Here is a 27,919-nt window from a genome sequence, read left to right as displayed (position 1 = left end):
CAGGTATCCATCCGTACCCTGAACTCAATCCAGACGTCTCCTTGATGCAATTGCATCTTTCTTCATGGTGACCTCTATAACGTACTGCCACCTATCCACCTCGTACAACGGAATGGACTGTGCTACTTGTTGTATCAATCGAAATGGCACTATCATAAATCTTGGCGCACTGAACAAAATAGGATATGCTCTATTTGCAACATGTGTGATGTCTACTGCTAATTCTTTCTTGATGGAGGATTGCTAATCTTCAGAGATGCAATTTAACATGCAACGGGAGTAGTCGATCGAGCATTTGCATTTGAGTATATATACACCCAATTGCTATGTACTGCCACATATAGCTGATGTCACTGATCAGATCTTAAATCTATTCCTTTTCTGGTTCCTCTTTTAGGATTCGACACAATTTGGTGAATCTCGTCTTTTGCATTTTCCTTACTAATTCCACAAGTTGCATCTAGGGTGTAAACCATTAGAATTTCAAGATGGTACTGCCCTACAGGAACAATGGGAAGCAGCTCATGCCAGAGTTGGTAGCTAGTTGATTCTTTTTCTTTCTTAACAAATAGCCAGTTGATTCATGGAAGCACATGAGAAAGTAACAAACATTGCAAGTTGCAAGTAGGACAAGGGATACATCTGCCTACTTGTGTCATTCCCTTTTTTCTCCCCTTTCCCTTTCAATCTTTCTTTATAAATTGTGATCGCATCTTTGTTCTGAGCATTAAACAACACTGACGAACTTTCCCTGAAATTTACATCACGGGAATCCAGTATGCATTGCAATGTAAGATTCCAGTTAAATTCTGAATTTTGCTTTTAAAAAAGTTAGGACATGTTACATTGTGGCTTCAGTTAGTTTACAGCTGCAATTAGCAGCTGCAATCCCTACCTATCTAAACTTTCTGACTCAGCCCTTCTTGAATTTCAGTGTTCACCACTTCCAGCATGTTTGTATGGCCTGGAAGCTGGAAGGCGTGAACTACGTAGAGCACATCAAAGGTTCGTATGGCCTCTGGCAGATCCGGTCCAAAATGACAACAAAAGCCATGATCATTGTGCGATCGACATTTGGCATGGTGGTAAGGCTGAAGACATCTTCGCTTAGTGTCACCGTCTCAGACAGAGCTCCGGCCTTCTTCCTGGTTACCCTAGCCACCTCCTCACCGTTGCCTTTTCGGATCTTGCAGCTTCTCCTCCAGAAGCTACCGTGCACCCTGAAGCTAGGAGCTTGGGCATCATGATCTGATGAGGTGATGCATCCAGATATGTGCACTTCTGCTTCGTCATTGCTTTGTACAAGTGAGCATTTCCTCATGGAGAAGAGGTGTTGCCGCCTGGAGGAGCTCTTGTCACTGGCTTCTTCTAATGCTCTGTAACAATTCCATTGGTCGCGCATGTTGACAATCTACCACAGAGTAGAGGGAACATTGTTAGCGGCCACAATGTAGCAAAAAGGTGACCTTAAGGCAATGATCGTTTTCTTAAGGTTAGCATCAAACATTGTGATGGAAGAAAAGTTTACGGTGCACCTCAAGTTTAGAGTGCACCTTAAGAAAATAAAAAATTATTGTTTATTTTTCCTCTCCATCCCATCCTTTCTCCCACCTCAGATTCCGTTGTAAGGAAATAAAGAATTATTGTTTATCTCTCCTCTCCATCCCATCCTTTCTCCCACCTCAGATTCCGTTAGCCTCCTGGCCATTCCCACCTCCAGAAAGGAAGTACGGGGCTCAGCTTAATGCCAAACTATTGTGCCAATTGCAATTGTTACAGCCTTGTGACATGGGTCCCACACCTAAGGTTAGTGTCATTGGTAGCAGCAAAGTTCTTTTGCTTGGTAAAAACTGGTGGGCCCAGAAAAATTAACCAGGGGAGATACTACTGATGCTGTAGTATATTTATTATTTTATTTTGCAACTGTTATCAAATATGTTAGCAAATTACAGGTGCAAGCCTGTAACATCTTTTCCGAAGCATGAAGAAAACAACTAGGGGTAAAAGCCATATATAACAGAGGAAACAAAGCATTTTGTTTGTTTGGAAGCTTTAGTTTGAACTTGCATGCGTTGCATTTTGCCGGAGGGCTATGAAATCTTTGAACTTGAAAACAAGAGAAGCATGTGATTCAGATTTCGGAGATCGCTTTGCAAGATACAACGTATGGTTTTTGAGTGGATTTTGATTGCATTGCTTGATCTAAAAGAAAGGAACACAGTAGAAATGTTTGTCCACCTAACAAGAAATGGTACGCGTTTCTTCTCGGGAATCAGGATTTAGAACAAGATCGTGAATTTGCAATGGGGATGTTAACAATCCGTACTAACGCAATCAATTTTCAGTTAGCGACGCAAGCAATGAATGATCTGTGGACGCAGGGCCAGAAGGGGCGCGCCTTGGCCGTCCATGAGCAGCAGCTCGCCGGCGAAGAGCTTGCGGCGGCGGGAGTAGTTATCGACGCGGAAGGCGAGGGCGCCGTCGGCGTCGTAGACGGAGAAGCCGTAGTTGCCGTGGAAGCCCATGCTGGACCTCTTCCACACCGTGTAGAGCGCCGGCTGCACAAGATGATGATCGTCATCCGCGGCGCGGTTGTGGTGAAGGGCGTCGGAAGGGTGCACCCTCGTGGTGACGGCGGCGATGTTGGGGCTTGATCGCGGAGGCACTGGATGCATCGTCTGCTTTGGTGGATAGACAAGGACAACAACGACAAGGTTGCGATCGGTGCGCGTGCTCCTGCTCTTATATACTAGTCATTATAGAAACTAATCTAAAGTAACCTCATAATCTTCGAGTCCAATTTACTCATGCATATCATTATAAAGCATAACTTAAAATGTTATTCTAAATATGTATTTAAGTTACCCACATATATTTGTTATTAAAAATAACATAAAATAAACACCTAAATCTTAATCTAATTATCTTCACGTGCATCATTCAAAAAAGTCGAAAAGCAAACTAATATATGATTATAAATTACTTATCTATATCATTGTTAATATAACTAAGTTAAGGTATGTACGCATAATGAATGTCACCATGTAGACTATCTATACATGTATGTATGTGAGAAAGTGATGAAAAGTATTGATTTTTATGCTAAACACAATATATGGAGATGCGATACAAAAAGAAAAAAGTTTAAATGTGGATGAAAAGTGTATAGAGTAATTATAATTAAAAATCAATCATAACTGGCAAATATAAGTACACATCTATATAAGTATTATGTTGAAATATTGAAAAATAGAAGTTTATTTTTTAAATAATTTTTAAAAGCATTAGCCTGTGCGGGAGCTCAGGATGGACTAGTTCTAAATAAATAAAATGGAATCAAGTGATCCTGAGCTGATCCCGAAAGATGCATAGAGTGCCAATCAAAACCAACTGAAACAGCACCACCAAATTGATCAGCAGGCTGCACTCCACAACAACATGCATGCGTGTTCATTGATTGATTGTAGGCGGTTTAGTTTAATTAGCATCTCAATTATGCCCTGCAGCACGCTGATGATCTTAATGAGAGGAGTTAGGCCCACGATGCCGCAGGGAGTTCTGAAGAGCTCCATCCATTTCCTTTCATGTGGTGAGCGCCAGCTGCAGGGCGAAGCACAGATCATCAGAGCGCGTCTTGCTTAATTAGTGCGCTGCCTGCGTGATGGATGGGCATCTAGCTACTACTAGATACACATATAGCAACGCGTGCAGATGCAGTCATCAAACAGCTTCCTGACAGGCAACGATTGCATTGGGCGGCCTTGAACCAAGCACCCTCGCTCCATACACCCTCACCTGATGATGGATGATGTGAGTAATATAATCGTGGCTCAAACAAATTCATGCATGATTAATCACCCTAGAAACAGCACAAACACCAAAATGCATCAACAATTATATTGATGACAAGATTAGGTGCGATTCTTAGCTAGATTTCTGATTACCCACTTCCACTCTAGCTTGCACACTCATCATCATCCATAATAATCTATTAGTGGTAGAGTTAATGGTGGGTTTGGTGTCCTTGCTTGTTATGAGTCAAGTTAAGGATGGCGTGCGTGAAGGACGAATTATATATAAGCGTCTTGATTTGCAAGTTGCTACTTAATTTAGATGATAATCGATCTCTTGCAAGTTGGATGTACTATTTATTTATATTTTAGTGCTGCTTATATCACTCAGTAATGTGCGTGTTGTTTTGGTTTATGGATAAAGCAGTGTTATTTGGCCATCAAATGTAACTTTTACTAAATGGCTTGCTGGAAAATCAAATTTAGCGAACGCAAAACATATTGAAAAGCCAGCTTTGCTATATGTCATTTATATGTTTACTATGTGACTAAACTTTTTGCCTTTTTGTGTGACTAAACGTATTGAAACGCTTGACTTTCTATGCCGTATGAAACGGGTTAGGGTTAGCTGAAATGTTGAATCAAGTTCCTTCATCAGCAAACTTCTCCTTTCAGGATTCGACAAGCATTGGTCACTTTTTTCTTTTGCATCTCCAATGCTGCTTCTAGGTGGAAACCACTAGCATAATACTGCTGTGATATGAGAATAATTGGTTACAATTGACAAAGTTGCAACTCTTTTTTCCACTAAGGGCTGCGCCCGAATTTCGTTACTCCAAAAAGCAACGAAATTACAAAGTTTTGAAGTCCGCCGCAACTCTAAAAAGCAAGTAAAGCTACGCAGTTGCTCCAGGATCACAGCACACAGGGCTCGTCTCCCGAAGGTACTAGATATTACAAGTCTGATAAAGGTGCTACCTTAAACCAACAGCAAAATGAGCAAAGTTGCAACTCAGATTACTCGCGAGTTCCATTGCTCATAGTGATGTTACTTGTTACATATTGTCCAAAGTTCCCTTCTCGGAAAACTAAAATCATGAGTGCCTTACTGCCTACAAGTTATATCTGCAGAAACTTGACAAGTTAGGTCTTAGTCAGTTGCAGTCAATTTACGTCTGCATTTCACGAACTATATTTTCTATCTGTCTTTCTTTTGTAAATCACTGTGCTCTCTTTGCTTCAGTGATCATGCATAGTAGTCAGAAAGGGCTTCATCGCCAAGGGCTATGAGGAGCAGATCATGGGTGTGTACGGCCTCCAACAGATCCTGTCCAGAACAACAACGAAAGCCATGATCACCGTGCAATCCACGTTCGGCTCGACCACAAGGCTGAACACGTCATCGCCAAGCGTCCAAGAATTTGATGCGGCTTCAGCCTTCTTCCTCATTATCCTGGCCACCTCCTCGCCGTCACTGTTGCGGATCTTGCAGTTTCTTCTCCTGAAGCAGCCCTCAACCAAGAAGCTGGGACCTTGGCCAGGATTGTCAGATGCAGTGCTGCATCCTGACATGAACACTTGTGCTTCATGACCATTTTGCAAAATCGAGCACTTTCTCATTGAGAAGAGTGGGTGTGATGTCCTCTTGCCTTGGCCTTCTTCTGATGCTTTATAGCAATTCCACTGGTCGCGCATGCTGAAGATCTGTCACAAAAAAATCTTAGCTTCGTTAGCTTTTGCTGCTACTAGTTCTAGTGAATTTGCTGGCCAATCAGAGACCAATATGTGTTTTCATCTGTTCTACCGGAGAAAATTAACTCCATCCGAAGAAAGAAATGAGACCAACGCTTATTTTTTAATGTACTTCTACATTGGATTTAGTCACACAAGAGACTGTAGTGAACTTTCAAGAAAGCAACCGAGTCTGGCAGTGGCTGGACACGACGAAGACTACAAAGCTAGCATTTTGTCAGTTCTGAGAACATTTGGTATTTTGTTAGGTGCATTTGTCCTATGGAGCTAACTGACTGAATTTGCTGTAAAAAAATGTCGTTTTTCATTTTGTCTGAATCTTGTGGTGAGCTACCAAATGTTTGCAGTAGTGGTACTATGTGAAATAGACTATGTAAAAAATTGCATCCGATTGGTGAGAATTATTCTAGGAATTAAGAAAAAAAGGTTAGAGAGATAACAAACTCTCGTTGAAAGACCAGAATTATTTCTCCAGATGCTAGTACAAAAGAATGAAGCTCTGGATAGCCATTTCCCTATCTGAAAAAGAATACCCTGATATACATATACATAAAAAAGGACTAACTGCAACTAGAGAAATTAATTCATAGATGATGACCATATAATTATTATTATATAAATAGCATTATATTGTGGAATGCCTCGGACCTTATTCATTGTAACAGTACTCGATGGATGAACATCTGAATATCATGATGGATCGATCGATGCGACTGGATCGTGCACATCAGGGATCGGGCAACGGATGGATGGATCACCGGTACCTGTGGCCTGAGGGCGAGGAGAGGCGAGCCTTGGCCATCCATGAGGAGCAGCTCGCCGGCGAAGACCTTGCTGCGGCGCGAGTAGTTGTCGACGCGGAAGGCGAGGGCGCCAGCGGCGTCGTAGACGGAGAAGCCGTCGGTGCCGTGGAAGCCCATGCTTGACCTCTTCCACACCGTGTACTGCAGGGCCGCCGGCGACGGCGACGTGCGGCCGGCATCTTCGCCGCGGCGGTGGGGAAGAAGAGGCCGCGTCGTCTCGGACGATGGGTGGATCCGGCTCATCGTCATGTTGGACCGATCGGGGAAGGCCGCCGTCATTGAAGAAGCGTTTGCCGGCGCATCGATCGGTTCCCTCATTCCATATAAATAGCAGTTTCTGTGTACTGCATGCCAGTTTGCCGCAGTTGGAATTTGGTTTTTGTGGTAGTAGGTTGTGACTCGGGACCTTTATGCTTGTGTTGTGTGTGCATGTGCATGATGAGCCAGAGATCAAGATTCCCATGCCATACCTAGTACAAGTTGTAGGCAGTAGCCCCATAATTAAGGAGAATGAGAAGATCATTATTTATGGAATTACTTACTCCAAACTCAAAGTTGAATATTTCATCAGCGGTCTAAACCGAAAGAGAAGTAATACCACGTAGCTTAGGTGGAAGCCATGAGACTACACTGTTGCACATCCATGTCATCTATAGTTAGGTTTCTTCCACCTAATGTAGCTAGTAAGGTATTACAGTACAGCAAATTAAGAATTCCAGCTGATCGATTAAATGGCCGAATGAAAGCCCGAAACGAGTGGAGACGCCTGCTGGCATGCATCAAGAGACACGGACTCGTGAGTTTTCAGTGATCGATCTCTAGCCAATGCCCAATGAGAAACCTACAATGTTTGTCACGTTGCTGACAACATTAGGGAGTAGATCATGCTCGCTACTAAACAAAAACTGTTTAGTATGGCAAGCCTAGCCTAATGGTGGGTTCGGTGTTCATGTGAAGATCTGCAAGTTAATTATTTTTTTTCTGCAAGTTGCAAATTTGATTAGCTGGTTCATCATCTATCACTCGATCAGCATCAAACTTTTGGGCGTTATGCAATGACATGAACTGTAGCTAACCTATAGATTCATATTATTCGGTTGGTGGCAATTAAGATAAGCTAGCGCATCCAATTTAGGTTCATATATATAGGGAGAGTATACTCTACAACTGGCCATGTTGTTCTGGGGAAAAGCTTAAACAAACTGTAAGCTAGCAAGACAAATGAAGTTACCAGCACGTAGGTATGAATGTATGATGCCACTACTCTATACGTACCGAACTCCATGACGATATGCATGTATTGTCTGAACTCCAAACTAAATTGATTATTACGAAAGCCATGAACAGGAAACAAAGCACAAAAAGGGAAGCGCAAAATGTACGTGTTTCAGCTACTGCATGTTTGTCTGTATGTGTGTGCATGCTGATGTTGCTTTTCCGGCGTGATCGTCAAGGCTTACGTTCGCCATCCGCTGTGACGCACTAGCTTGATAGCATATCGCATAAACTTTCCATGCAGCTTCTTTGAGCGGCAGTTTTGCATACATCAGCTAGTAACGCGTGATGACTAGGTAGGTCTAAGGTATAAAATATAGCAAGATTGCAATTTGAGCCGAGTTTATTACTCCCTCCGTTTCAAATGGTAGGTTGTTTTAGCTTTTTTACATTAACAAATTTATTTGTGCATCTACACATATACTATATATAAGTACGTAGAAAAACTATATTGTGGCGGAACCGTCCAACTTAAACTGGTTTAAATGCGCCTAATCGCTGCTGATGCAGCAATTATCCGAAACACACTTAAAACAGTATAAGTCCGGTCGTCCGTCGAGTGTCCCTAGGACTCCTCGAAGATCCACATCGTGTCTCATAGCCATACATCAGGATTGTATCCGCGATGGGATAGTATCAACAAACATTACATTTTTACATACATACACGAGGTACGAGTTAATACAAGACATAGTTTGAAGCAAACTTAACAGTGCAGTGTTAGACAGAGTTCTAGGATTTAAAACATAAACGTTTCGGATGGAGATGAGCATTATAAGACTTCTTCTAAGGGTATTGTGAGACTCGTAACAATACCCTAGGATTTCGGGGCTTCCTCCTCGGTGGACTCCTGCGGTGCTTCTGAAAATAGCCACAAGGGATAACCCTGAGTACGAGGTACTCAGCAAGGCTTACCCGACTAACCAATATAATAGTTTTTCTTGGAAATACATGATAGCTTTTTCGGCTGATACATTTTTGCCAAAAAGCTTACTAAAAAGTGAGACCTTAGCTTTATCTTTTATTTGGATTAAGTCATTACCTAACCATTCTAGGTGATGATAAAAGACTATTTGTAAATAACAAGGTATTTAAGTCATACACCAAACATTAGAAGAAAGATATAGCATTCATGTATTTATGCTACGATGCTCAACAGTGATCAAGTGCATTCATAACTGAGAATTGTGGCGATCCGGATCATATTACATCCTGCAGGAAAGTACCCTGATCACCAGCTATATACGACTGTCCAGGTTGTACGTAACGACTTTTTGATTAGCAAAACCAATGATTGGGAATAAGACTACCCGGACCCAGGGACGCACCCCCACATGGGACCCCACGTCTGGCCTGATCGCCATGTGAGTTTCAGGCTACGCCCCTGCCAATCTCCAGCACGTCAAGCGCGGGTACGAAATATTCCCGATCAGAGGATTTACTAACCTACTGGGCTTTACTGGTCCCATACCCAGTAAGTGATCAGATGTTTTTCACTTGATCAAAGGTTAAGACAACGAATTGGGCCTTAACCAATTAAACTAGCAGACAGAACTACATCCTTAGCTTCTGTCCGCTTCTTAATTTCCAAGTCATCTTTCCATAATTAACATGCATGACTCACTATTTACCTTAAGGTTTGGTAAACCAAGATTTAAGCAACTAAGCAATTCTAGACTTGGGTTATCTACTAAAGGTTTGAACAAGTGGCAAAGATGTCCTTAAAACAAGGTATGATCATACACAAGAATGGGTTTCAAGCAACTCCTAGACTTAGTGCATACATATAGTAAATAACCGATAATGGACACATGAAATATTGACTCCAAAATAATAGGTATAATGCACCGGGGCTTGCCTTGTTCGCTAAAAAAGTTAGCACTGTCCGAAGGGTTTGCCTCGCAGGGGACCAATTCAAAGACTTCCTCAAATTCCGGAGATCCTTCTGAATATTCCGAGAAATCTCCTTCTGATGCTTCGGTGTCTATAACACAACACATGCAGAGTTAGGAATGCAATTTTTTTGAATACAAGACTATACAACTTTCCTTCATGATAAAGTTGCAAGCCAACAAGGACTATACAATTTATCATGATAAAGTTGCAAGCCAACACACAAAAACCCGAAAGATTAGCCCATAATTTTATTTCCTTAACTAACCTTACTTAGGGCTTTTCTTTTATTTTTAGAAAATGTTACAATTATTTTCTAGCTTTAAAACCTAATTTCCTATGAGTTAATAATAATTTGTGATTATGAAAATGTTATTCCATATTTTATGCATTTAATAAAGATTAAGTATTTATTTAAATACCTTAAAAGAAAGGCATTAAATAAATACCCAAATTTTTATTATTTTTCTACAGTATAAAAATTTTAATGCATAAAGGAAAATAAAACAAGCCTAACAAAATTGGTTTCACTAATTTTGGACACTCCTAGAAATTTATATGATTTAAATGGTGAGATTCGGATTTAAATTAATTATTCTATAAAGGAAATCTATTTTTTCCCGAAAAACACCCCCAGCAACTTTTCTCACGCGACCCTACTCTACCTCCTCTCTCTTACGCTAGGCCCGCAGCGCGGACCCACCCCTTTTCCTATTCATCCTACCCGCCGGCCTACCCTCTCCTTAGATGGGCTCCCTGGGCCGCTTCTTCTTTTTCTTCCTCCTTTCCCGGACCGGCACCGGCCCACGGCCTATCTCTCCTTTTTCCCTTCCCTGCGAGCCCGGCCTGCTTTTCTCCTGGGCCTCCGGCCTTTTCTCCCACCGGCCCCTCTCTCGCGCTGGTGCTTGGGCCGACCTGGGCTCGCGGCCTACCTAACCCGTCGCCCGGCCTGCCTCCTCCCTCTCTTCTTCTCCCTGACGCGCGGGCCCGTTGCTCCAGCGCCTTCTTCCTCCTCCCGCCAAAATCCCGAGCGCAACAGGGGGCGGCGCGGCTCGCCGGCCGGCGCCCCACCGGCGACGGGGCTAGGCCGGGGAAGCATCCCCATGCCCTAGCGCACCCGTGCGCGGTGACAGCTTCCCGGGAGACGGCCGGAGCTACTTCCTCCATGGCGGTGGGCGGCGGCGCCTACGGCCGGTCGCGGCTAAGCACGACGACGGCGCAACCTACCCGGACAACTCCCTCTACGGCTTCCTAGCACCCCAAGGACCCGCCTACGACTACCCATACGGACAGAGAATAGCGGCAAGAGGGTGCTCACCGTGAGCAAGAGGTGCGGCGACGGCGGATGGGAACGACGGCGAGCACGGGTACTCCGGCAAAGATGTTGGGCAACAAGTCGACTGAGGTGTAGCTGGGGTATCTGTGGAGGAGTGGGCGAGAGGAATCGACGGAAGGTGAGGTGTGGCGGTGGAATTTGGCCGGCGGCGGTGGTTTGGACAGAAGGGCAGCGGCGGTAAAAAAAAGAGCGGCGGTAAATGGGCGGCGCGGGAGCGGTAGATATACAAAGGTTTTACCGGCGCATGAACGACACCGTGGCCTACCTATGGACTCGCGTGGCAAGGAGGTGGCCTAGCTATCTTGAGCTGGACAGCGGCAGACACACCGGCGGCGACACGTCGGGCGTAACTCTGTCACCCCTCCTTTCTTGTGTTTCTGATATCCGAAACTTCAGAGCTCCACCACGGCCAAAATCGCATCCGACGGTCCACAAGTCGCTTAACCAAAGTTGTAGATAATCTTGAGCTTTTCAATTCATATTTAAACCTTTGCCCGAGATAAGCATCCAAATGTCTTCAAATTTAAAATTTTCTCTGGCAAATAACTGAACCCTTCTGTTCTTCCATTCAGTTCGTCAGTCAGTCGATGTGGCCATTTACCCGACTTTGTAAATGATTTCAGTGATCCAAATCCTTTCCTTGCAATCCAACTTCTTCCCATTTGTGTTCTACAGCATCCAAGGATTCCATTTTGCCCAAAAACACCTATATCCTTTACACTAGATTTTTCTGAAATTGGCTCCAAACTTGACTACATACTGCTGTTTCAGACTTAATCAAATTCAGCAATGCTGCCTACCGTGACAAAGTGCTGACTTTGAGTCTTTATTTGAAATGGTTCCCTCTACTGTTCTTGATCAAAAACACCTGAAGATACTTGTCCAAAGTCCATACTTCATCACTGTGTAGTTGTCTTGATCCACTTATTTGAAAAATTCAACAGAAATCAATTTCCAAAATGGACTCTGATGCTGTTCTTCTGAAATTCCTGTTGTCGGACGATGAACAGTGCAATTCGGTTTTAACTCCTTTCTTTGATTTTCTTGAGGTATTTAGGACCAAATCTTGTCCCAAATCTTGATCTTTAAGTTCTAATCACTTTGATACTTCCATTCCATATTTTTGCCAAATTTTCCTGAATTTCAAATTCAAAAATCAAATTTCGGTCAAATTTGTCCCGAATTTGATTTTTAGCCAATTTCTTCTCCTTTCCTTCATGAATTGCTTCTATTTCTTCAGAGTTACTTTGATGACTAAAATTGGCAGGTATTACATATATGCACCTAGAAAAATTAAAACGTCCTACAATTTGTGAACGAGGGAGTAGTCATCGGTGGTAACTAGGATTCAGTGCAAGTGGGTACAGCAATGGGTAGTTCTAAGCTGTTTTTTTTTGTTCTACCTGTTTTCTTTGAAAATTGAATAATTAAGTTATATGAGTTTTGGGTCAACCAAAAGACTCTAGAAAAAAAATAAACTTGCATTGCTACTGGCATATGTAAGAAGACTATCTATGAATCACTATATCAAATATAAATATAGCATAGATATTAATTAATCCCCCTTGAAGTTTTATTGAACAAAGATCATACTGCCAAGTTTTTTTTTACTGAATACTTCCTCCATTTCAAATTAGTTATAGTTTGAGTTTTGTCCAAAGTCAAATGTTTCTATCTTTAACCATCAATTTCTAGAATTTGTTTAGTTTAACAACATACTATTTATAAATTATAAAGATATTTTTCATGGTGAATCTTAAGACATAAATTTATGATATTAAAATATATGAATTTTTAAAAATTAATGATGAAAGATAAAAATATTTGATTTAGGAAAAAACTAGAATGGTGATACAAGCTATATCCGTTTCAAATGGATACCTGTCATCAAAGGATACAAGTTTATATTTGATAAAATTTGGATCATTCCTTCTCGGATGAGTTGGGCCGTATTCATAGAGTTGAGGTCAGCTGAGGTCGACTTTTTTACCACCACCAAGGCACCAACAAACAGACGAACGAGCTAGGCTGGGCTTCAACATATTTGGGCTCCGAAACTGGGCTATCGCAGAATCAACGTCTCTCCCAGCAGAGGACAAAATATAGTCTGAAATTGACTAAACTAGCTGCTTCATCGGGCTATATATAGAGGAAATGCATTGTTTATTTTATTATTCCTCTGCAGAAAGAAGTCCACAAAGTACAGAGATGCTTTCCTAGGGTGAGCTGCATGCCTGACGGACAGAGTATCTTGTAGTTGTTAGGTGACTTGATTTGCGTGTGTTTAACTTTAATCCTGCAAGCTGAGTGAGTAAACTCACGTGCGTTATAGATACTACCAATAGTACACTTTATTTTATATTTTTAATAACTGTAGCAGGTTTAACTTAGACCTTCAGTAAGCACACTTGAATTAAAAACCAAACTCATCTCGTTGTCTAGTCAGAACTTGATGCCACTCGATCGCGTCAGAAACCTGCAAGTTTGCATTATCGTTCTAAACTACTACCAGTAGTAGATGTAGAGCATGAATCAAAATTTAACTGAAATTTAAAATTTTGGTTAATTTCATCCGAATGGAATGTCTAAGCCAACGACGGCGCATCGAACCACCGAAAGAGGGCTCAACTTATTACGGGTCGGGTAGTTTTAGGGACCCAAGAGCAGCTCTATACCGTCGGGTATAGAAATCGAAGAGAAGTTGGCTGTGGGTGGACTCTGCGAGTCGAGGGGAGGCAGTGGCGGTGGAAGGAGGATGTTGCTAGCTCTGATGGTAGAGGTGGAGGTGCAGGTGCAGGTGGCGTCGATGAAACCGCTACGAGTATTGGAAGAAAGGAACACCGATGAGATCCAAGAGCTAAAATTGCATCATACCACTCTTGCAATTGCATCATCAGAACATTGCATCCAATTGGAAAGCCCTTTTGTCAGACAAGGAATGAGGAAAGCAAAGGTAAGGATCGATGGATCAGGAGGGTTGGGTGCAGTTGTTGGTGCCGGCGCAGCCGCAGGTTTGGGGCGTGAAGGCGCAGGTGCCGAAGGGCTTCCCCGGGAGGTTGCAGTCGATGGAGTAGCAGCAGCTCGTGTCCACGCAGCTGCTCGAGTTCGACGTCGAGCAGCACCTGCACCCCTCGCACACGGCGAACGGCTCGTACCCCACCGCCTCTGTCTTCGCCGCCGCCGCCGGCAGCGCCACCGACGACCGCGACCGGTACACCACGCTACGCACCGGCAGGTACTCCGACGACGACGACGACTGCCGTTTCTCCTTGCCGCTGCCCAAGTTGCTGGCTCCTGCTGCTTGTTTACCCACCATCACCAGGGGATTAGGACTGCATCAAGAGCATGATCCGATGGATCGACAGCCAGCGATAGCTAATTGATACTACGTACTACGTACCTTGAGCTTGCAGGGAGGCGAAGAGGAGGGCGAGGGACAGGATGGTGAAGCCGGTGAGGGAGATCATCGAGACACGGAGATGATGACGAGGCATGGTTTGTGGGTTTTTTTTCGGCTTGGTGAGAATGGAAGAAAGAGGGACAGATCACTATGGCCGAACCATCCTGATGGAAGTCAATATATTAGCACTGTACGGTGGCTGCTTTCAGCAACAAAAAACTAGAGTGCTCCATGAAACTTCTGGAACTCCAAGATAATCCAAAAGCTCTGTAACTAAAGCACAACCGGTCCAAAGAGTTTAATCACTCTTATTGGAAGAAAAGAAAAGAAAAGAGAAAAGTTTCGGTGTTGAAGAAAGTTGTGTGGACGGCCATCGAGCAATGGACCGGACAGATGAAAAGTTGCCAAGATGCATGCATGGTGATGATTTGGGTATTTAGGTGTCATTAATCCGTCCGTTATGTCCTTTACATTTTCCTTTCGAATGATCGCCCACCAATTAAAAGCATCATTTGGATATGACAGGATAAGGTAGCTGCTGTAGCTACCAACCTGGATTCCTTACCGGCCGGCCATCCTTATGAGTCAGACTATGAATGACCCAAATGGTGACACTTGTTTGGTTGCTGCGTTCCATCTGTTTTGTGCTTTCCATGGATTATACAATATGCTCCCCTTCATTATCAGCCCGGGAAATAAAGCAGAAACACTTTATTTGCCTAGGCTTAACATCTGGGGCCTTCTTCTCTACCTCACAGGCGACACCACGTAACGCGAGTGATGATGGGGACGGTGACCATGGCTCGAGGTGCACACCATGACACCAGTGTTCAAACTACAAAACATCTGTCTGCCTGCGCAGGTTCTCGATCAATCAACAGCCATTTGTCACCAACCATTTGTCAACTTGAGTTACTCACGGATCCATCATACTATCAGAGTACCATTAGATCGCAACGTGTCACCAACCCACGTTCGATTCATCCAGCTATCCAGGTGTACTATCAGTCACGGTTGCTATCGCCAACAACAGACAGTCCATGTTCATTCAGTCCAACCACAACGGAACTCGGCCTTGCGATTCCCGGATTTGATGCTCATACAGTGAAACAGATGGGAAACATCAGCATAGAATAGTTAATCACGCTAACATTCAGAGTTCCATACTGTGCCGCACAATTCCGAGGGCAAAAGAGTAGAGATCTCAAATGCAACTCAGCTGGTAACAACCACCGAAAAAGGAGCATGTACAGGGGGAAAATAGGCTGGAGACAATGAGGAAAACAACGGAAATGCCTCTAACCTCACCCAGGTTATCACCTCTGCTAGTCACTCACCAGTGCTGCACCTGATGCTTCCTAAGCTATGTCAGCAGAACATCAAAGATGCTGAAGAAAAGGGTAAAACTTTGGATCACCCAACTGTTGCCTTTGCCAAACAAGGTTGTGGTCTAAAATGAACCGGGCAACAATTTTCATGCAACTTCTGCTACTCATAATTCACTCCCCATTGACAAAGCTTTTACTCTCGTAGTACTTCTTCTCACTGGCTTCCTTCTTCTCGTTCCGCTTCTGTAACAAGCAAAAGGGAACAGCAAAAATGAATACAAATAACACCAGATCGATAGACCAGAATAAATAAAAACCACACCAACCCCACATCAAAGAACATGTTGCCAAGCATAATATAAGGGGGAAATATCGGTACTCAAGCAAAAATGCATCAGGACAATATCAGTACACAATAGCTCCCATATGCGCATCACTGATATGAAGAAGACAAAATCAAACCACATGTGTAACTGTGAATATATATACTATACTACATGCTGCATACTGCATATAAAAGACCCATAACCAACCGATCATGTTAGCTACCTGGTAAGCTTCATGGTTAGCAACAATCCTCCTGATAATAGTACTTGTAGTGATATCCAAAGGACTCTCCAGCCTACAGTAAATGCCCATAGCTATTGGAACAGCATATGGATTTGAATCATCCTGATAAATGAATGAACAACGATTAGTTATCAATGTTGTGTCATTTTTGTGTTCAAAAGAGAAATGATTCACATAAACAAAAGTAAAACTTAATTACCTCCATAAAGTCCATGTTCTCAGCAATTGTTCCATGAACAACTGACGAAATATTGAATGTGGTAATCTGCACATAGAAAAGGGAAGCTGGAGAACTCAGGCCACACACATACTAGTCATAACAGAAATTGCATCAAGTATACCTGACCTCGATCAATACATAAGAGGGCTCAATTGTTAACCTTCAAAAATATCTAAATAGTATGTGCCTTCTAGTTGTTTTATGCAACCAGTGTGGACAAACTGAGGACACCAAACCTGTTCTGGCGTACAATGCCTACAGTTTCTCATTATACTAAGCTATAATGATGCCTTTGGTTGGGGCAGAAACTCAGTCATTGGTAGTTTAGCAGAGGCCTAGCAACCATGGTGTTTCATTTGCAAGCTGCTCAGATGAAGACCAAGTTCCTCAGTTTGATACGAGGAACAAAATAGTAAAAAAAAGTTGGAGGACTGCACTTTGTCAACTTCATTTTTGTTTCTTCTTTTGTAGTGAAGTAACAATAACATTGCCTATAATCACTCTACAAAGATATATTGTTTTGTACAGGTTCTATCTTTGTGTTTCCCGGCTATTTGAATCTCAGAGATTTATCTTTTACATTTTCTTAGGCTATGGTATGACTTTTCAATGGGATAAAATAAACGCAACCTTACAGATCTTACAGCAAATGCACTGTCTCTTAAGAATACCATGTACAAGGAACAATTACAGACAGTTGCATCATGGATTCTATACAAAAGTCAGGTAATGTCATGGCTGAAAACTCACCATGTCTTTTGAGACATCCCATGGAGCACCAATGATCACCTCATCAACATAACGACAAGCCAAAACACTCAAACTTCTTTCATGGAGATTCATGATTGGGCGATGTCGTCCTCGTGTTGAACTGGCAGGTATAGTAAACACCAACAGAAAAATAGGCTGAATGTCAGTGTTAAGAGCATCTCCAGCAGTTCCCCAATTCCCAATCCAACTATCATATTGGGAGAGTTGGTAAAAAATGCTCAGCAGACTCCCTTTACTTTTCCCTTTTCTCAATAATTATTGGGACAACCCAATAATTCACCCCCAACTCTCCCTAAATAAAGGAGGGTGCAAAAGTAATTCTCCCAATAATAATGAAATGGATATTGGGATACCCACGTTAACTAGTTATTGGGAAATATTTATTGGGAGATTGCTGGAGATGCTCAAGGGTATTGTTTAGACGTATTGCATCAAAAGAAATGCATCCACTAATAAACAAGGACTACTTCAGAACTGAATTAACTTGAGCATCGTAGCTTGTAAAGAATTAATAAAGGAGAGTAAAAATGCAACCATCATATTACCTTATGGTCTGATCCGTGTGAATGCCCACAAGCAAAAAGTCCCCAAGTTCTCGAGCAAGTCGCAAAATCTACATGGAAGAAACTATAAATACAAGATAGTCGGAATCACTATGTTTTGGAGGGTTAAATCAGTTTGCTCCCATGCAAAAACAGAAAACGGAAAACTGAAGTACAGCTAACAGCCCAACACAAGCATAAACAGGCATTTGTCTCTCTATAAGCTGACTTATTAGCTGATGTCATGGTTTTCTCCTTTTTCTTTCTTTTCCTCCTTTTGGTTGGGTTGGCATGTGGAAGGGAATTCACATTTACCTCAACATGTCCAGCATGGAACAGATCAAATGCACCATCTATGTAAACTATCCGAGAATCTGGACCTGGGCCCTGCATTGAGAAAGTCTACAGTCAACAGAAAGAACAAGTGGCCATATTCAAAATTCAAGTATAGAATTAAGAAGCAATAGTTGTACCAAGTAAACTAAATCAATTATTTCCAGCTTCCAAGAAATGAAACTATACTATGGCCAACTAAATTTTACATTCATTTAATGAACAGCTTTCAAATGCTTTTAAGAAACAGTTGGTCTCCCAACCATATGGACTTTTCTGATAATTCAAGGACTTATCAGCTTCTACTCCCAATGTTTTACTTCTAGAACACACCGACAATATGGACAAGATAAAGTCTCAAGCAAGCAATTTTGATCATCAGTTCTTGTAAAATAATTTAGTAGTAAAAAGTACAAAAAAATATATATTAATTTATCAGCAGACTATTCACAAACCAGAAGTAAATGATAAATTAACGCATGTGAAACTGTAGAAGTCATACCCTGCTATTTGAGAACTGAACTATTCGCCTAGATGTTGGAAGGAAATGAGATACTCTAGTTCCACTTCCAGATCCACTATCATCAACTTTCTGACCATGTCCACTACTGAATTGCCTTTGTAGCGAAGAGTGATTGTGGGCATCAGAAGATGATCTCTCTCTAACACAAAGAAGCATCCGTCCTATCATGAAGCAATACTTGATCAACATGACAAAAAAGCCTTTTCATCGCCACAAAAAGTGTACTCACTAGAAATAACCAATTTATTGGTCCCCAAAAAGTTGAATAAATTGGAGTTCTAAACCAGAAAATGGGTATAACAGAAGATTTATGGTCCATGCAGTCATGGGAACAAGAACAATTGTGGACTGCTCGTCCCTTTAAATATTTCTTAATATGACACTAGGTTCACATGGTTTCCTGAAGGACAAATCAGCTCACAAAATCTTTTTGGACAGTACAACTGTTGACAAAAGAAGTTTTCGGTAGATCTAAAATCAATGGCAACATTGAAGGACAGCTGTGACGCTCGGTCAACAATAACTAGCAACTGAGACTTAGAACCTAAACATTCCCTATTTCAGACTTCAAGATCATTAATCAGTAAAACAAAGTTTTAACATAAAAAACTGCAAGTAAAAACTAAAGCGGAATCAGTACCAACAATATCTGTTGTTGAAACTCCCTCAGTTCTTTTAATCTGCTTATATCGGCCAGCCTTTTTGGCAAGAGCATATGCATCAGTACCATCTGGTAGCAAACAAGGATCGTCACCATGGATAATATAATCTATGTTGTACTCAGTGAATAGCTTGTTCATGAATTCTTCGGTTATGGCATAAGGTGCATCTGGAATGACATCATCCACCCATTTGACAGCACGGACCATTATCATTCTGCATTACCACAAAAACGAAGAAAGATAAGAAACTTACTATAAATCATAGAGGAATAAGAGAGCAACATATTTGATACTCCCTGACACATCCAAAGAATCAGAAACATAACACCACATAAACGCATAAACTTTCATACAGCCAGGTCATACATAAAGGAATAACACTATAAAAAATGAGATAAAATAAAAAACGATCATGTAAGATGTATTTGTTGGAAAGTGCCAAACCAAAGTAACCCATCTACTTCATTAAAGATGTGCTACGAACACTGGTGCTCTTGGCCTTAACTCAATTTGTGGATGAAACAACACTATCTCCCACAAGAACATAAAACTCTCTGGATTGTTCCCATTTTGTGGAGATTGCAGGAGTGGATTGATCCAAGACAATTTTGTGAATCTCAAAGAGATCAAAGTTTTTTTTTTTTTTTGAAACAGCTGGTTGCACAGAGGTGAGTCCTAACTGCTGGAATTCCCAAATAGAACTGAACTGCAGGAGGTCGTGAGCATGTAATAACTAAAGAAAAAACGTTACTTTGGAAACCTGTGTTATGCAACCATATGCTAGAATTACACGAGGCATGACATGACACCAGAGATTGAAAAAAAAATGATAGGGTGATGTGAAATTGAAGGTCTAGAGGGTACTACCTCTCGTGGAGCGGCGTGACGGGCGGCCCCTTGTTGGCCTTGATCTCGTCGTCGCTGATGACGCCGACGATGAGCTCGTCCCCGAGGGCGCGCGCCTGTCGCAGCGCGTTGCAGTGTCCGTAGTGCATCATGTCGAAGCATCCGTCCATGTAGACTCGCACGGGGCGGCGGCGGCGGCGCCGGAGCCGGCGCCTGAGCGCGTCGAGCGGCGGCAAGGACGGAATGGCAGCGGGCCCCGCGAGGTGGAGCGCGAGCACGGAGGCGCCCAACACGATGCCGCCGATGACGCACGCCGCCAGCGTCCGGGCGCTGCAGCCGGTGCTGGTGCCCGGCTCCATGGAGGAGGAGGAGATGGGAGGGGCTCGGGAGGAGTGGCGGATCTAGGGTTAGGGATGATGAGGGTGTGCGGGTGGAGGGGCTATCGCCATGGGAGGTGAGGTGAGGAGGGGAAGGGAGAGGAGGGCGGTGGTGGCGGCGAGGCGAGGTGGAGGGAGGACGAAAATGCTCTGGTGCCTTCGTCCGGGGAAAGTGGGTGTTGTTTGGGCCGGCTGCCATGTGGGGCCAAGATGTCAGTTGAGGTGAGCAAGATCAAGGAGCCATGGCCCCACGTGTCGTTGATGGTGACAGTCTTGAATGGATGGAGCCATCCACTGTTTATACCGTGAGAAGCGATTGATGCTTATACTCGAGTGACACGATGCGTTCCTATCGCATCGAGTGAATGAAACGCGTAAGGAAGGAGACGCCTGCGCAACGTGTCATCGTACCTTGGATATCCGATCAAGGTGGAGCTCGTACAAGGAAAACTATTTTGACACCCAACAAAAAAAATCCAACGCAGCGGTCAAAGCTTCTTTTCCTTCTGGACACGGTGTCCACGGTACTTGCCCTGCGAGATTGACTGCTTCCAATGTCTCTCGAGTCATTAAATTCATTTATGACGAGTCACCACTGCTTAGCCTTTGTTTACTTCCCTCCAAACTCCCAACTTTGACACTATGCAAAAAGAAGATTCTCCATCACATCAAACTTGCGGTACATGCATGGAGTACTAAATGTAGACGAAATCAAAAACTAATTGCACAGTTTTGTTGTACTTTGCGAGACGAATCTTTTGAGCCTAATTAGTTAATATTTGGACAATAATTCACAAATACAAACGAAACGCTACAGTATCGCATTTATGGCAAAATGCCAATTTTGCAACTCCCAACTTGGGAAGTAAACAAGACCTGATTCTTTATTCAGATTGCCACCTCTTTAAGACTTGCCGACCGCATCACTGTCTGCGCATGGAACGGTCAAGATTTCATCTCTCTCGCACAATCCTCACTCTGTCAATGGTAACAGCAATCCAATAAATGCTCAAAAAAAATCTTTATAAGCCGTGAAATCCAGACAAAACGTGCCATGTGTGTTTCTTCATCAATCCCGGTTTCGTTTTCACTCACTAATGGCGTTTCCTTTTCATCCCATTTATAGCGCTTTGCACAGCAGTCACCGAACATACTTAAATAATTCCTAATATCACAGACAAAAGTAAAACTCAAATGAGCTAGATTCTGCCAGCAAAGGGCCCGTCAAAAAAATATTCAGTAGTGAATCAAGCATGAATTGTGATGGTATGTCACACAAGAAAAAAAAATCAATTTATTCATTACTTCATCACAATTCACCATTGTCGGTGACGAGCATATCGACCTTGGCGTAGCCCTTGGCTTGGTACTTGGCGTAGCCCTTGGCTTGGTACTGGTTGATGATGACCGCGTCGAACTCCGCCAGCGCCTAAAGGACAGCCCTAGTTTTCGCATGGCAGGCGCGGTAAGGCTCCGACATTCCCAAGACCTCGTCATCGTCATTGTCTCCCAAAGGCTCAAAGGGATCCTTGAGGATTAGGTCAATGAGCTCCTGCTTCAACTTCTTCTTTGTTGAGAAATCGGGACCCTAAATTTGACACCGACTTTCTAAACGTAGCACCAAAATAATATGCTACCACTTCTTTTGTAGACTCTTACCCACACTACTTCAAGAAGACCTTCGTACTGAAACCAATGCGGAAGACCAACTCTCTACAAGAAAACTCAAACTTTTATTCACTACTCAATTTGATACAAGACTCACTTGCACACTCTTTGTGTAGCTATCCTACTATGACACCACTACACTACATGGCTACCTTGCAATCTCCTACTTGAGACCTCTTATGCCATGGTATGGCTAGGAGGAAGAGGAGCACCTCTATTTATATGTGATCATGGTCCTTGTGGTGTTGCCATGTGGTAACTTCCACACTCTTCTTTACAAATATCTAACTCTAGAACTTTCTCTTATCCTTATCCTACCATATAAATATTTTGTTCTAGAGTATTCATAAGTTGTCATGAAGCATAGCAACTCTAAGCTCTTGACATCTCCAAAGTCTTCTGGAACCTTCATACTTTGCCATGATCTTATCCTTATGCATGTCAAAATCTCTCGTGATTCTCAAAACCTTCTAGAATATTCCAAGTATACATCGTATATTTCAACATTCTTGACCACCAGCTTCTTCTTCCTTGTGTCCTTGCCGTTGCCAATCCCGGATGGCTGAGCCTGAGCATCAAGCTCACCACCATCGCCTCCTTACTCTTCTTCAGGTCACCATCACCGGCCTCCATCGCGATCGAAGCAGATCCCAAAACAAGCTAAGGGAACGCGGGAAGCGCCAGCCAAATATATGGGATCGCCTCGCGCCCGCAACCGGCACCGTATCGGATCCAAATCAGCCGTCCAACGGCGGCAGAGTCGGAACGGAATTTAGCGGTTCCTTTTCCATCCGTCTATCGACAGATATATTTTTCTCACTGTCAGAGTAAGGTGCTTCCTTTTCCATCCATTTGCAGCGCCTTCCCAAGCAGAAAACACACTCCAGGCAAATAAAGCTTTTCAATGCCACGCCTACATGATCAAAACAGAATCCTGATCAAAACACCATGCTACAGTACAAACTAACTAGGTGGTACAACAACCTGAATTTACAGCATTCACACCAAGTAAGCACCAGGATGGCACGATATCGATGAACACAGAGAGATTGCAATGTCGCCAATCCTCCCAATGTCAGCGCAAAAGCTAGAAGCTACAACTAAAGTGCCATCTCTGCCTGAAGTTTTGTCAGTTCACTCAAATCACTGCCTTGCCTAGACGAGGATGCTGCTTTCGCTAATGGTTCCACAGGCGCAGGTATCCTCGCTGGTGGTTCGGGCAACTCTTCCTCAAGCTCTTCCTCCTCCAGATCTTCCAGCTCTGCTTCTAGCTCATCCTGTTTCAAGAAATTAAACAGAATGAACTCCACGTATTTTGTATATTGACTGTTCATGTAATGGCTCGATCCTGAATTTTTACCAAGTAAGAGAATCAGTACCTCGTCAAAATCAGCAGAAGCACCAACTGGCGTTGCAAGTGCCTCTTGTATCTGCCTCATGTTTTCTGTCTGTTCGTTTGCCTCATCAATGGCGTTTTCAATGTCATCGATGTTCCTGCACAAGAATTACAGCAGCCAGTTCATCCATCTACCAGTTATTATTAACATTATAGTATATATGGCCTACTAGATGGGACCCAGCAATACAAGAATTCAGTTAACTTCAGAATGGGCACAAACTTCGTAACAAAAGGCCCTGAGTGGCTGAGCCCCTGAGCTAGCTTGGACATAACTACTAGATTGAGAATATACTTTCATTGTATTAAGAGAGATGTAGAAAATAGCAACCTTTTCAGTTGCGGTGTGCTACAATTTAATTAGCCATTGTAGTCAAAATAATAGGGAAATGGGACCTTACAGTGATTGCTGAATAGATTTGACAGCAGATGATCCAGAGCGCAAAGCATCAACAGTATCAGTAGTTGCCTTTGCACTTTCAAGCATTATAATCTACAAAATTAATTTCCTGTCAGTTTATTGCAACCTTTTAGAAGCTCTGACAAAGTGAGTTTAATATTCAAGCTGAAATTGTGATGTTTATTTTTCATCACCTGGTCATGAACTCGCAACTGAAAATTCGATAGCTGCTCAATTTGTGTCTCGTACAGCTTCTTTTTCTTTAGACACTGAATTGCAGCTGCAACAGACAACAAGGAATTGCAGCTCTTGAAAATTAGCAAGCAAACAAATCTGCAAGTTTAACATTTATGTATGAAAAATTCTCACAAGATTGTAATAACATGTAAGACTGACAGATGAGTTTTTTTCTCTCCAAAGTAATGCTTGCTTACCATTCTTGTTCTTCGATTTTGTATAATCCTTAGCCTTTTCAATTTCAGCAGAACACTTTTTCTGAAGGAAACGCTCTTTCTTCTCCAGCATTTCTAAAGTCTACCCACATGAACAGTAAAAATACACCATTCTGTAAGGCAAATCTTGGCACCACAAACATAATTTGCTTATTTGTTGACAATCACTTATGATGCAGACAGAGGCGCATTATCGCAAAACAGATACATCCATAGTGTCAACACCAAATATACTAAGTCCTCAAAATTGGTATGTGCTAAACAAATTTTGACTAGGATTAAAAATAAAGCTGACCATCTAGAATTTAGATTTATATTCTTCTATACACATCCTACCACGATAGGAAGACTGGCAGCTTTTGCCAAGAAGGACTTCTTCCCCTCTTTTTTCAAACATGAGGATTTCTAATCTTCTATTATTTTCTTTGACTCTAACTTCTGAAATCCATTCAATTGAGAAACCCCACGTGTTTAAATTACAGCATTCAACTGAAAATGCATAGGCTTATTTCATGACACACAAACTACATGAACTGCGCACCCCTAATCCAGTCCTATCTTGCCAAAAAAAAAAGTTATAGTACTTGCATACTCTTAAGAAGGGGAGCGACGAGGGAGGCACCGTTCTAAGGAAAAGTTTCTTTACATATTTTACAGGTGATCAGTTTCTTCACTTCTAGAACTTCTTTGGATGAGAACATATTAAACCTACATCAACTGCAACGCCCCTAATCCAGACTTATCTTGCCAAACAAAGAAGTTATAGGACTCCTACGGATGATATATTACTACTGAGGGAACACAAGTACAGCAAGAGTAAAGATCAAGAACAAGGAAGACAAACAAAGAATTAGCTACAAAGTGGATGACAGACCTCATGGAGCCGATCCAACGTGGGTATCGCAGAGGAGGCTGCCTCCTTCTTCTTCTTGCTCTTAGTCTTTGGCAGCAATTTCTTCAGCATCTTCCTGCAGTCGTTGCTGATTCTCAATCTTGTATAATGATGGCCTGTTTATGAAGGAATAAGATGGTGATGAATTGGAGATGGCCTCTCAAGGGTGAGGGGAAAGTGAGGAAAGAGGTGCCCGGAATATATTCCTTGAGAATAGTAGGAAGAATATGTAGGGGCAACCATTTGTAATGAAAGACAGAGAAGGACCTCTCAGCTCTTGTAAAAGAAGAAAGGGAATTTCAGTTGTCGCTATCTTAAGCACAGAATTGTCACTTTCCAGCTGCACAAGATATCTACTTTCGACAAATAACAGAATTAGCATATAAAAAAAATATGTAGCAGGTCTGTTGGATTAGGTGGGTCTTGCAACCTATATAATTTGGCATCTTGCTGTGGTCAGCATCTATATGGTTAGTGAACAACTGTGAATCCTACATCATACTTGATGCTTCTTACATGAGACAAAGTGCCGAGGTAAATTCTAAATCATCTCATTTTCCTTTTAGGACAAGTAGTTGAGCGGCCATGCATTTGTTATCACCTATGTTTTGCCTTTTGACTTTCGAGTGAGTAAAAATATACAGTTAAAGTGCAGAACAAAGGGGTGGGGAACTTTTGGGAAAGGGCTTGCAGATGGGAAGCTAATTTCAGTTCCCCTTCTCTCTCACGAATCGAGACCCAAATAATGAAATTTCTCATCGAGGATTCAACTGCCAAAAAATTCGTACCACCTCTACAAACTACAGTCTACCGATGTCCCTCCCTTCCCAGAGTGCTTCAACAGCGCAAAGGGACCTGGTCAGAACAATGACCAGTTGTGACCACCGTGTACCAGAGGTATACTAGAGCTAGATGGATTGGAAATGCACGCGCGTACCACAGGTAGAATATTATTCCGCTGACCTGAGCAACAGAAGCTGCAAATCCAGAATCTCCAGCTGAGCCAAAGAAATCCCCGCAACAATCGATGCAGGTGTGAGGCTACGCCAGCATAAATCTTTCGACTGAACAATTGGAGAACGCGGGCAGGCGTCGGGCGACGAGCGCTTGCTTGCCTGGGAGCGGGAGCGGGAGCGGGAGCGGAATCGTGGAGGCAGTGGTGCGGTGAGCGGGGGCGCTGGCTGCCGCCGCCTGCTGCGGCTGCGGGGAACTAGTACTCTAGCTGCGGGATGGACGGCACACGGGCACGAATGCGAAGCAAAGCAAAGCAAAGCAAATCCTCCATGGGCCGGCCGGCCGGCCTTTTAATCCATCATGAAAAAGGGCCGGCCGAGCAATTTGCAGCCCGGCCCATCATATGTGTGTACTCGAAGAAATTAAATAAAACATTTATGCAAAAAAAAAATATGTGCGTATGCTTTGGTGATAATAAAAAGAAAAGCGTATCTGCCGCTGAGTATGTCGAAACGGTTGACATGAACTAATTAGCAGATCCTGGCAAAAAGCAACAATTATTGCATCAACAAAGACTATATATACACGATATGGCTGGGTTTGGTAAGATATGCATGTATGCATGCATGCAAAATGTAAGGCCATCAGGATGAGGAATTTGAACAGAAAAACTAGCTAGTACTGCAAACAAAAGCCCAACCAACACCTCGGACGATATAGTTGCATCTTGCACACACATGCAATTAAGCTACTTGCAAAATTATTAACCTCCTTTTGCTTTGATTCCTATCCTAATTTATTATATATTCTGCATGCTCATATCGCCGTCGATGACCTCTAATTCTTCCTCCATGCACCCTATAGTCCATAGCTTGTGTTACTGCTTGCCTTGCTGGTCCGGTGAGTGATGTCAATGCACTATAATGTTCTGGACTGGGCGGCAAAGGCCATCTGCATTCTCCTTGCTGCCGAAGTATGATGTTTTGCCACAAATGAAGGCATGAGACGACCGCATAGCTCAGTGGATTAGCGCGTCTGACTTCGGATCAGAAGGTCGTGGGCTTTGTTTTGGTAATTTTTCCTTTTTTTTGTTTATTTTTACCTTATCCCAAATGCGGTGGAAAAAAATAGTGATGCTACCATATCCATATACATAGTATTATAGTAGTTCGAAAAGCAAAATTAGACAGTGGCTCTAGATCCACTCATAGTCATAGGATAGGAGATGGTAGGCAGTGGCTCTCATGATGTTTGCTTAGCTGTTGGTTAATTTTCATCATAAAGCCAGTATATGCATGCATGTAGTGGCACTGAAATAAGGTCGATTCGGGAAAAGGAACAAAGGCTTCCACTTTGCCAAATTAACTGCACCACAATCCAATGGTGCCAACTGAAATAGATTTTGCGTACGCTGAATAAGAAGAAGAACCTGAAAAAAAAAGTGAGCTAGGGTTTATCACCAACAGGTAACAAAAGAAATCAATCCCCAAGTCCTAGCGTGGACGGAACTCCAATCCACGCCGAATCAATATCAGTAGGGGAGCGGAGAGCGGAGGAAAACAGAAAGAAGAAGAGGAGGGATGAATTTCTTCGCCGCGGCTCGCGTGCTTTAGTGGAAGCCTGGAAGGAGGCCGCCGGCGATTTCGGCGGCGCGGCGGGTGGGCGCGCGCTGGAGGAGGAGACGGCCTGGCGAGCGATGCTTGCTTTGGGGTTTAGTGCCAGGCTGGGCCATAAA

The 27,919-nt window shown here is 42.8% G+C and overlaps 5 protein-coding genes across 5 annotated transcripts; all 5 read right to left on the bottom strand.

The window, feature by feature from the left end:
• Window positions 1-985: 985 nt before the first annotated feature.
• LOC101759435 (protein LURP-one-related 5) lies at window positions 986-2,675 on the bottom strand. Its single transcript, XM_004980064.1, has 2 exons — window positions 2,366-2,675; window positions 986-1,407 (listed from the first exon to the last, which is right to left on the bottom strand). Exons 1-2 carry the CDS (start codon window positions 2,673-2,675, stop codon window positions 986-988), a joined length of 732 nt encoding a protein of 243 aa, XP_004980121.1.
• Window positions 2,676-4,632: 1,957 nt separating this feature from the next.
• On the bottom strand, window positions 4,633-6,629 carry LOC101759033 (protein LURP-one-related 5). Its single transcript, XM_004980063.2, has 2 exons — window positions 6,308-6,629; window positions 4,633-5,495 (listed from the first exon to the last, which is right to left on the bottom strand). The coding sequence occupies exons 1-2, from the start codon at window positions 6,623-6,625 to the stop codon at window positions 5,076-5,078; spliced, it is 738 nt and encodes a 245-aa protein (XP_004980120.2). The 5' UTR covers window positions 6,626-6,629; the 3' UTR covers window positions 4,633-5,075.
• A 7,065-nt stretch (window positions 6,630-13,694) lies between these two features.
• LOC101775903 lies at window positions 13,695-15,107 on the bottom strand. Its single transcript, XM_004978437.4, has 2 exons — window positions 14,251-15,107; window positions 13,695-14,147 (listed from the first exon to the last, which is right to left on the bottom strand). The coding sequence occupies exons 1-2, from the start codon at window positions 14,342-14,344 to the stop codon at window positions 13,819-13,821; spliced, it is 423 nt and encodes a 140-aa protein (XP_004978494.1). The 5' UTR covers window positions 14,345-15,107; the 3' UTR covers window positions 13,695-13,818.
• Window positions 15,108-15,355: 248 nt separating this feature from the next.
• Window positions 15,356-20,602, bottom strand: LOC101775486 (ethanolamine-phosphate cytidylyltransferase). Its single transcript, XM_004978435.3, has 9 exons — window positions 20,067-20,602; window positions 19,178-19,413; window positions 18,517-18,698; window positions 17,997-18,068; window positions 17,685-17,752; window positions 17,119-17,239; window positions 16,348-16,413; window positions 16,128-16,250; window positions 15,356-15,821 (listed from the first exon to the last, which is right to left on the bottom strand). Exons 1-9 carry the CDS (start codon window positions 20,402-20,404, stop codon window positions 15,750-15,752), a joined length of 1,278 nt encoding a protein of 425 aa, XP_004978492.1. The 5' UTR covers window positions 20,405-20,602; the 3' UTR covers window positions 15,356-15,749.
• A 1,030-nt stretch (window positions 20,603-21,632) lies between these two features.
• On the bottom strand, window positions 21,633-26,460 carry LOC101775079 (vacuolar protein sorting-associated protein 32 homolog 2). Its single transcript, XM_004978434.3, has 7 exons — window positions 26,194-26,460; window positions 25,213-25,346; window positions 24,321-24,420; window positions 24,081-24,166; window positions 23,888-23,979; window positions 23,470-23,584; window positions 21,633-23,367 (listed from the first exon to the last, which is right to left on the bottom strand). Exons 2-7 carry the CDS (start codon window positions 25,300-25,302, stop codon window positions 23,191-23,193), a joined length of 660 nt encoding a protein of 219 aa, XP_004978491.1. The 5' UTR covers window positions 25,303-25,346; window positions 26,194-26,460; the 3' UTR covers window positions 21,633-23,190.
• Between the last annotated feature and the right edge of the window lie 1,459 nt (window positions 26,461-27,919).

This window comes from Setaria italica, chromosome VIII (assembly GCF_000263155.2).
Source record: "Setaria italica strain Yugu1 chromosome VIII, Setaria_italica_v2.0, whole genome shotgun sequence".
Classification (NCBI taxonomy): domain Eukaryota; kingdom Viridiplantae; phylum Streptophyta; class Magnoliopsida; order Poales; family Poaceae; genus Setaria; species Setaria italica.
The sequence above is the reverse complement of the archived record's forward strand: the minus strand, read 5'-3'. Positions and strand labels throughout refer to the sequence as shown.

Bases quoted from the DNA above. Each gene is read 5' to 3' on its own strand.
- LOC101775486 (XM_004978435.3), bottom strand. From the start codon at position 20,404: ATGGAGCCGGGCACCAGCACCGGCTGCAGCGCCCGGACGCTGGCGGCG. The intron at 17,753-17,996 runs GTAAATGTGAAT...TCTTCCATGTAG, and splicing joins TCCATGCTGGACATGTTGAG to ATTTTGCGACTTGCTCGAGA. The intron at 16,414-17,118 runs GTGAGTTTTCAG...TTCTATGTGCAG, and splicing joins GGGATGTCTCAAAAGACATG to ATTACCACATTCAATATTTC.
- LOC101759435 (XM_004980064.1), bottom strand. From the start codon at position 2,675: ATGCATCCAGTGCCTCCGCGATCAAGCCCCAACATCGCCGCCGTCACC. The intron at 1,408-2,365 runs TTCATTGCTTGC...TGTGGTAGATTG, and splicing joins GGCCCTGCGTCCACAGATCA to TCAACATGCGCGACCAATGG.
- LOC101775903 (XM_004978437.4), bottom strand. From the start codon at position 14,344: ATGCCTCGTCATCATCTCCGTGTCTCGATGATCTCCCTCACCGGCTTC. The intron at 14,148-14,250 runs GTACGTAGTACG...GTAAACAAGCAG, and splicing joins CGCCTCCCTGCAAGCTCAAG to CAGGAGCCAGCAACTTGGGC.
- LOC101775079 (XM_004978434.3), bottom strand. From the start codon at position 25,302: ATGCTGAAGAAATTGCTGCCAAAGACTAAGAGCAAGAAGAAGAAGGAG. The intron at 23,980-24,080 runs GTGATGAAAAAT...TTAATTTTGTAG, and splicing joins AGTTGCGAGTTCATGACCAG to ATTATAATGCTTGAAAGTGC. The intron at 23,368-23,469 runs GTACTGATTCTC...TTCTTGAAACAG, and splicing joins CTTCTGCTGATTTTGACGAG to GATGAGCTAGAAGCAGAGCT.
- LOC101759033 (XM_004980063.2), bottom strand. From the start codon at position 6,625: ATGACGGCGGCCTTCCCCGATCGGTCCAACATGACGATGAGCCGGATC. The intron at 5,496-6,307 runs GTACCGGTGATC...TTTTTGTGACAG, and splicing joins TCCTCGCCCTCAGGCCACAG to ATCTTCAGCATGCGCGACCA.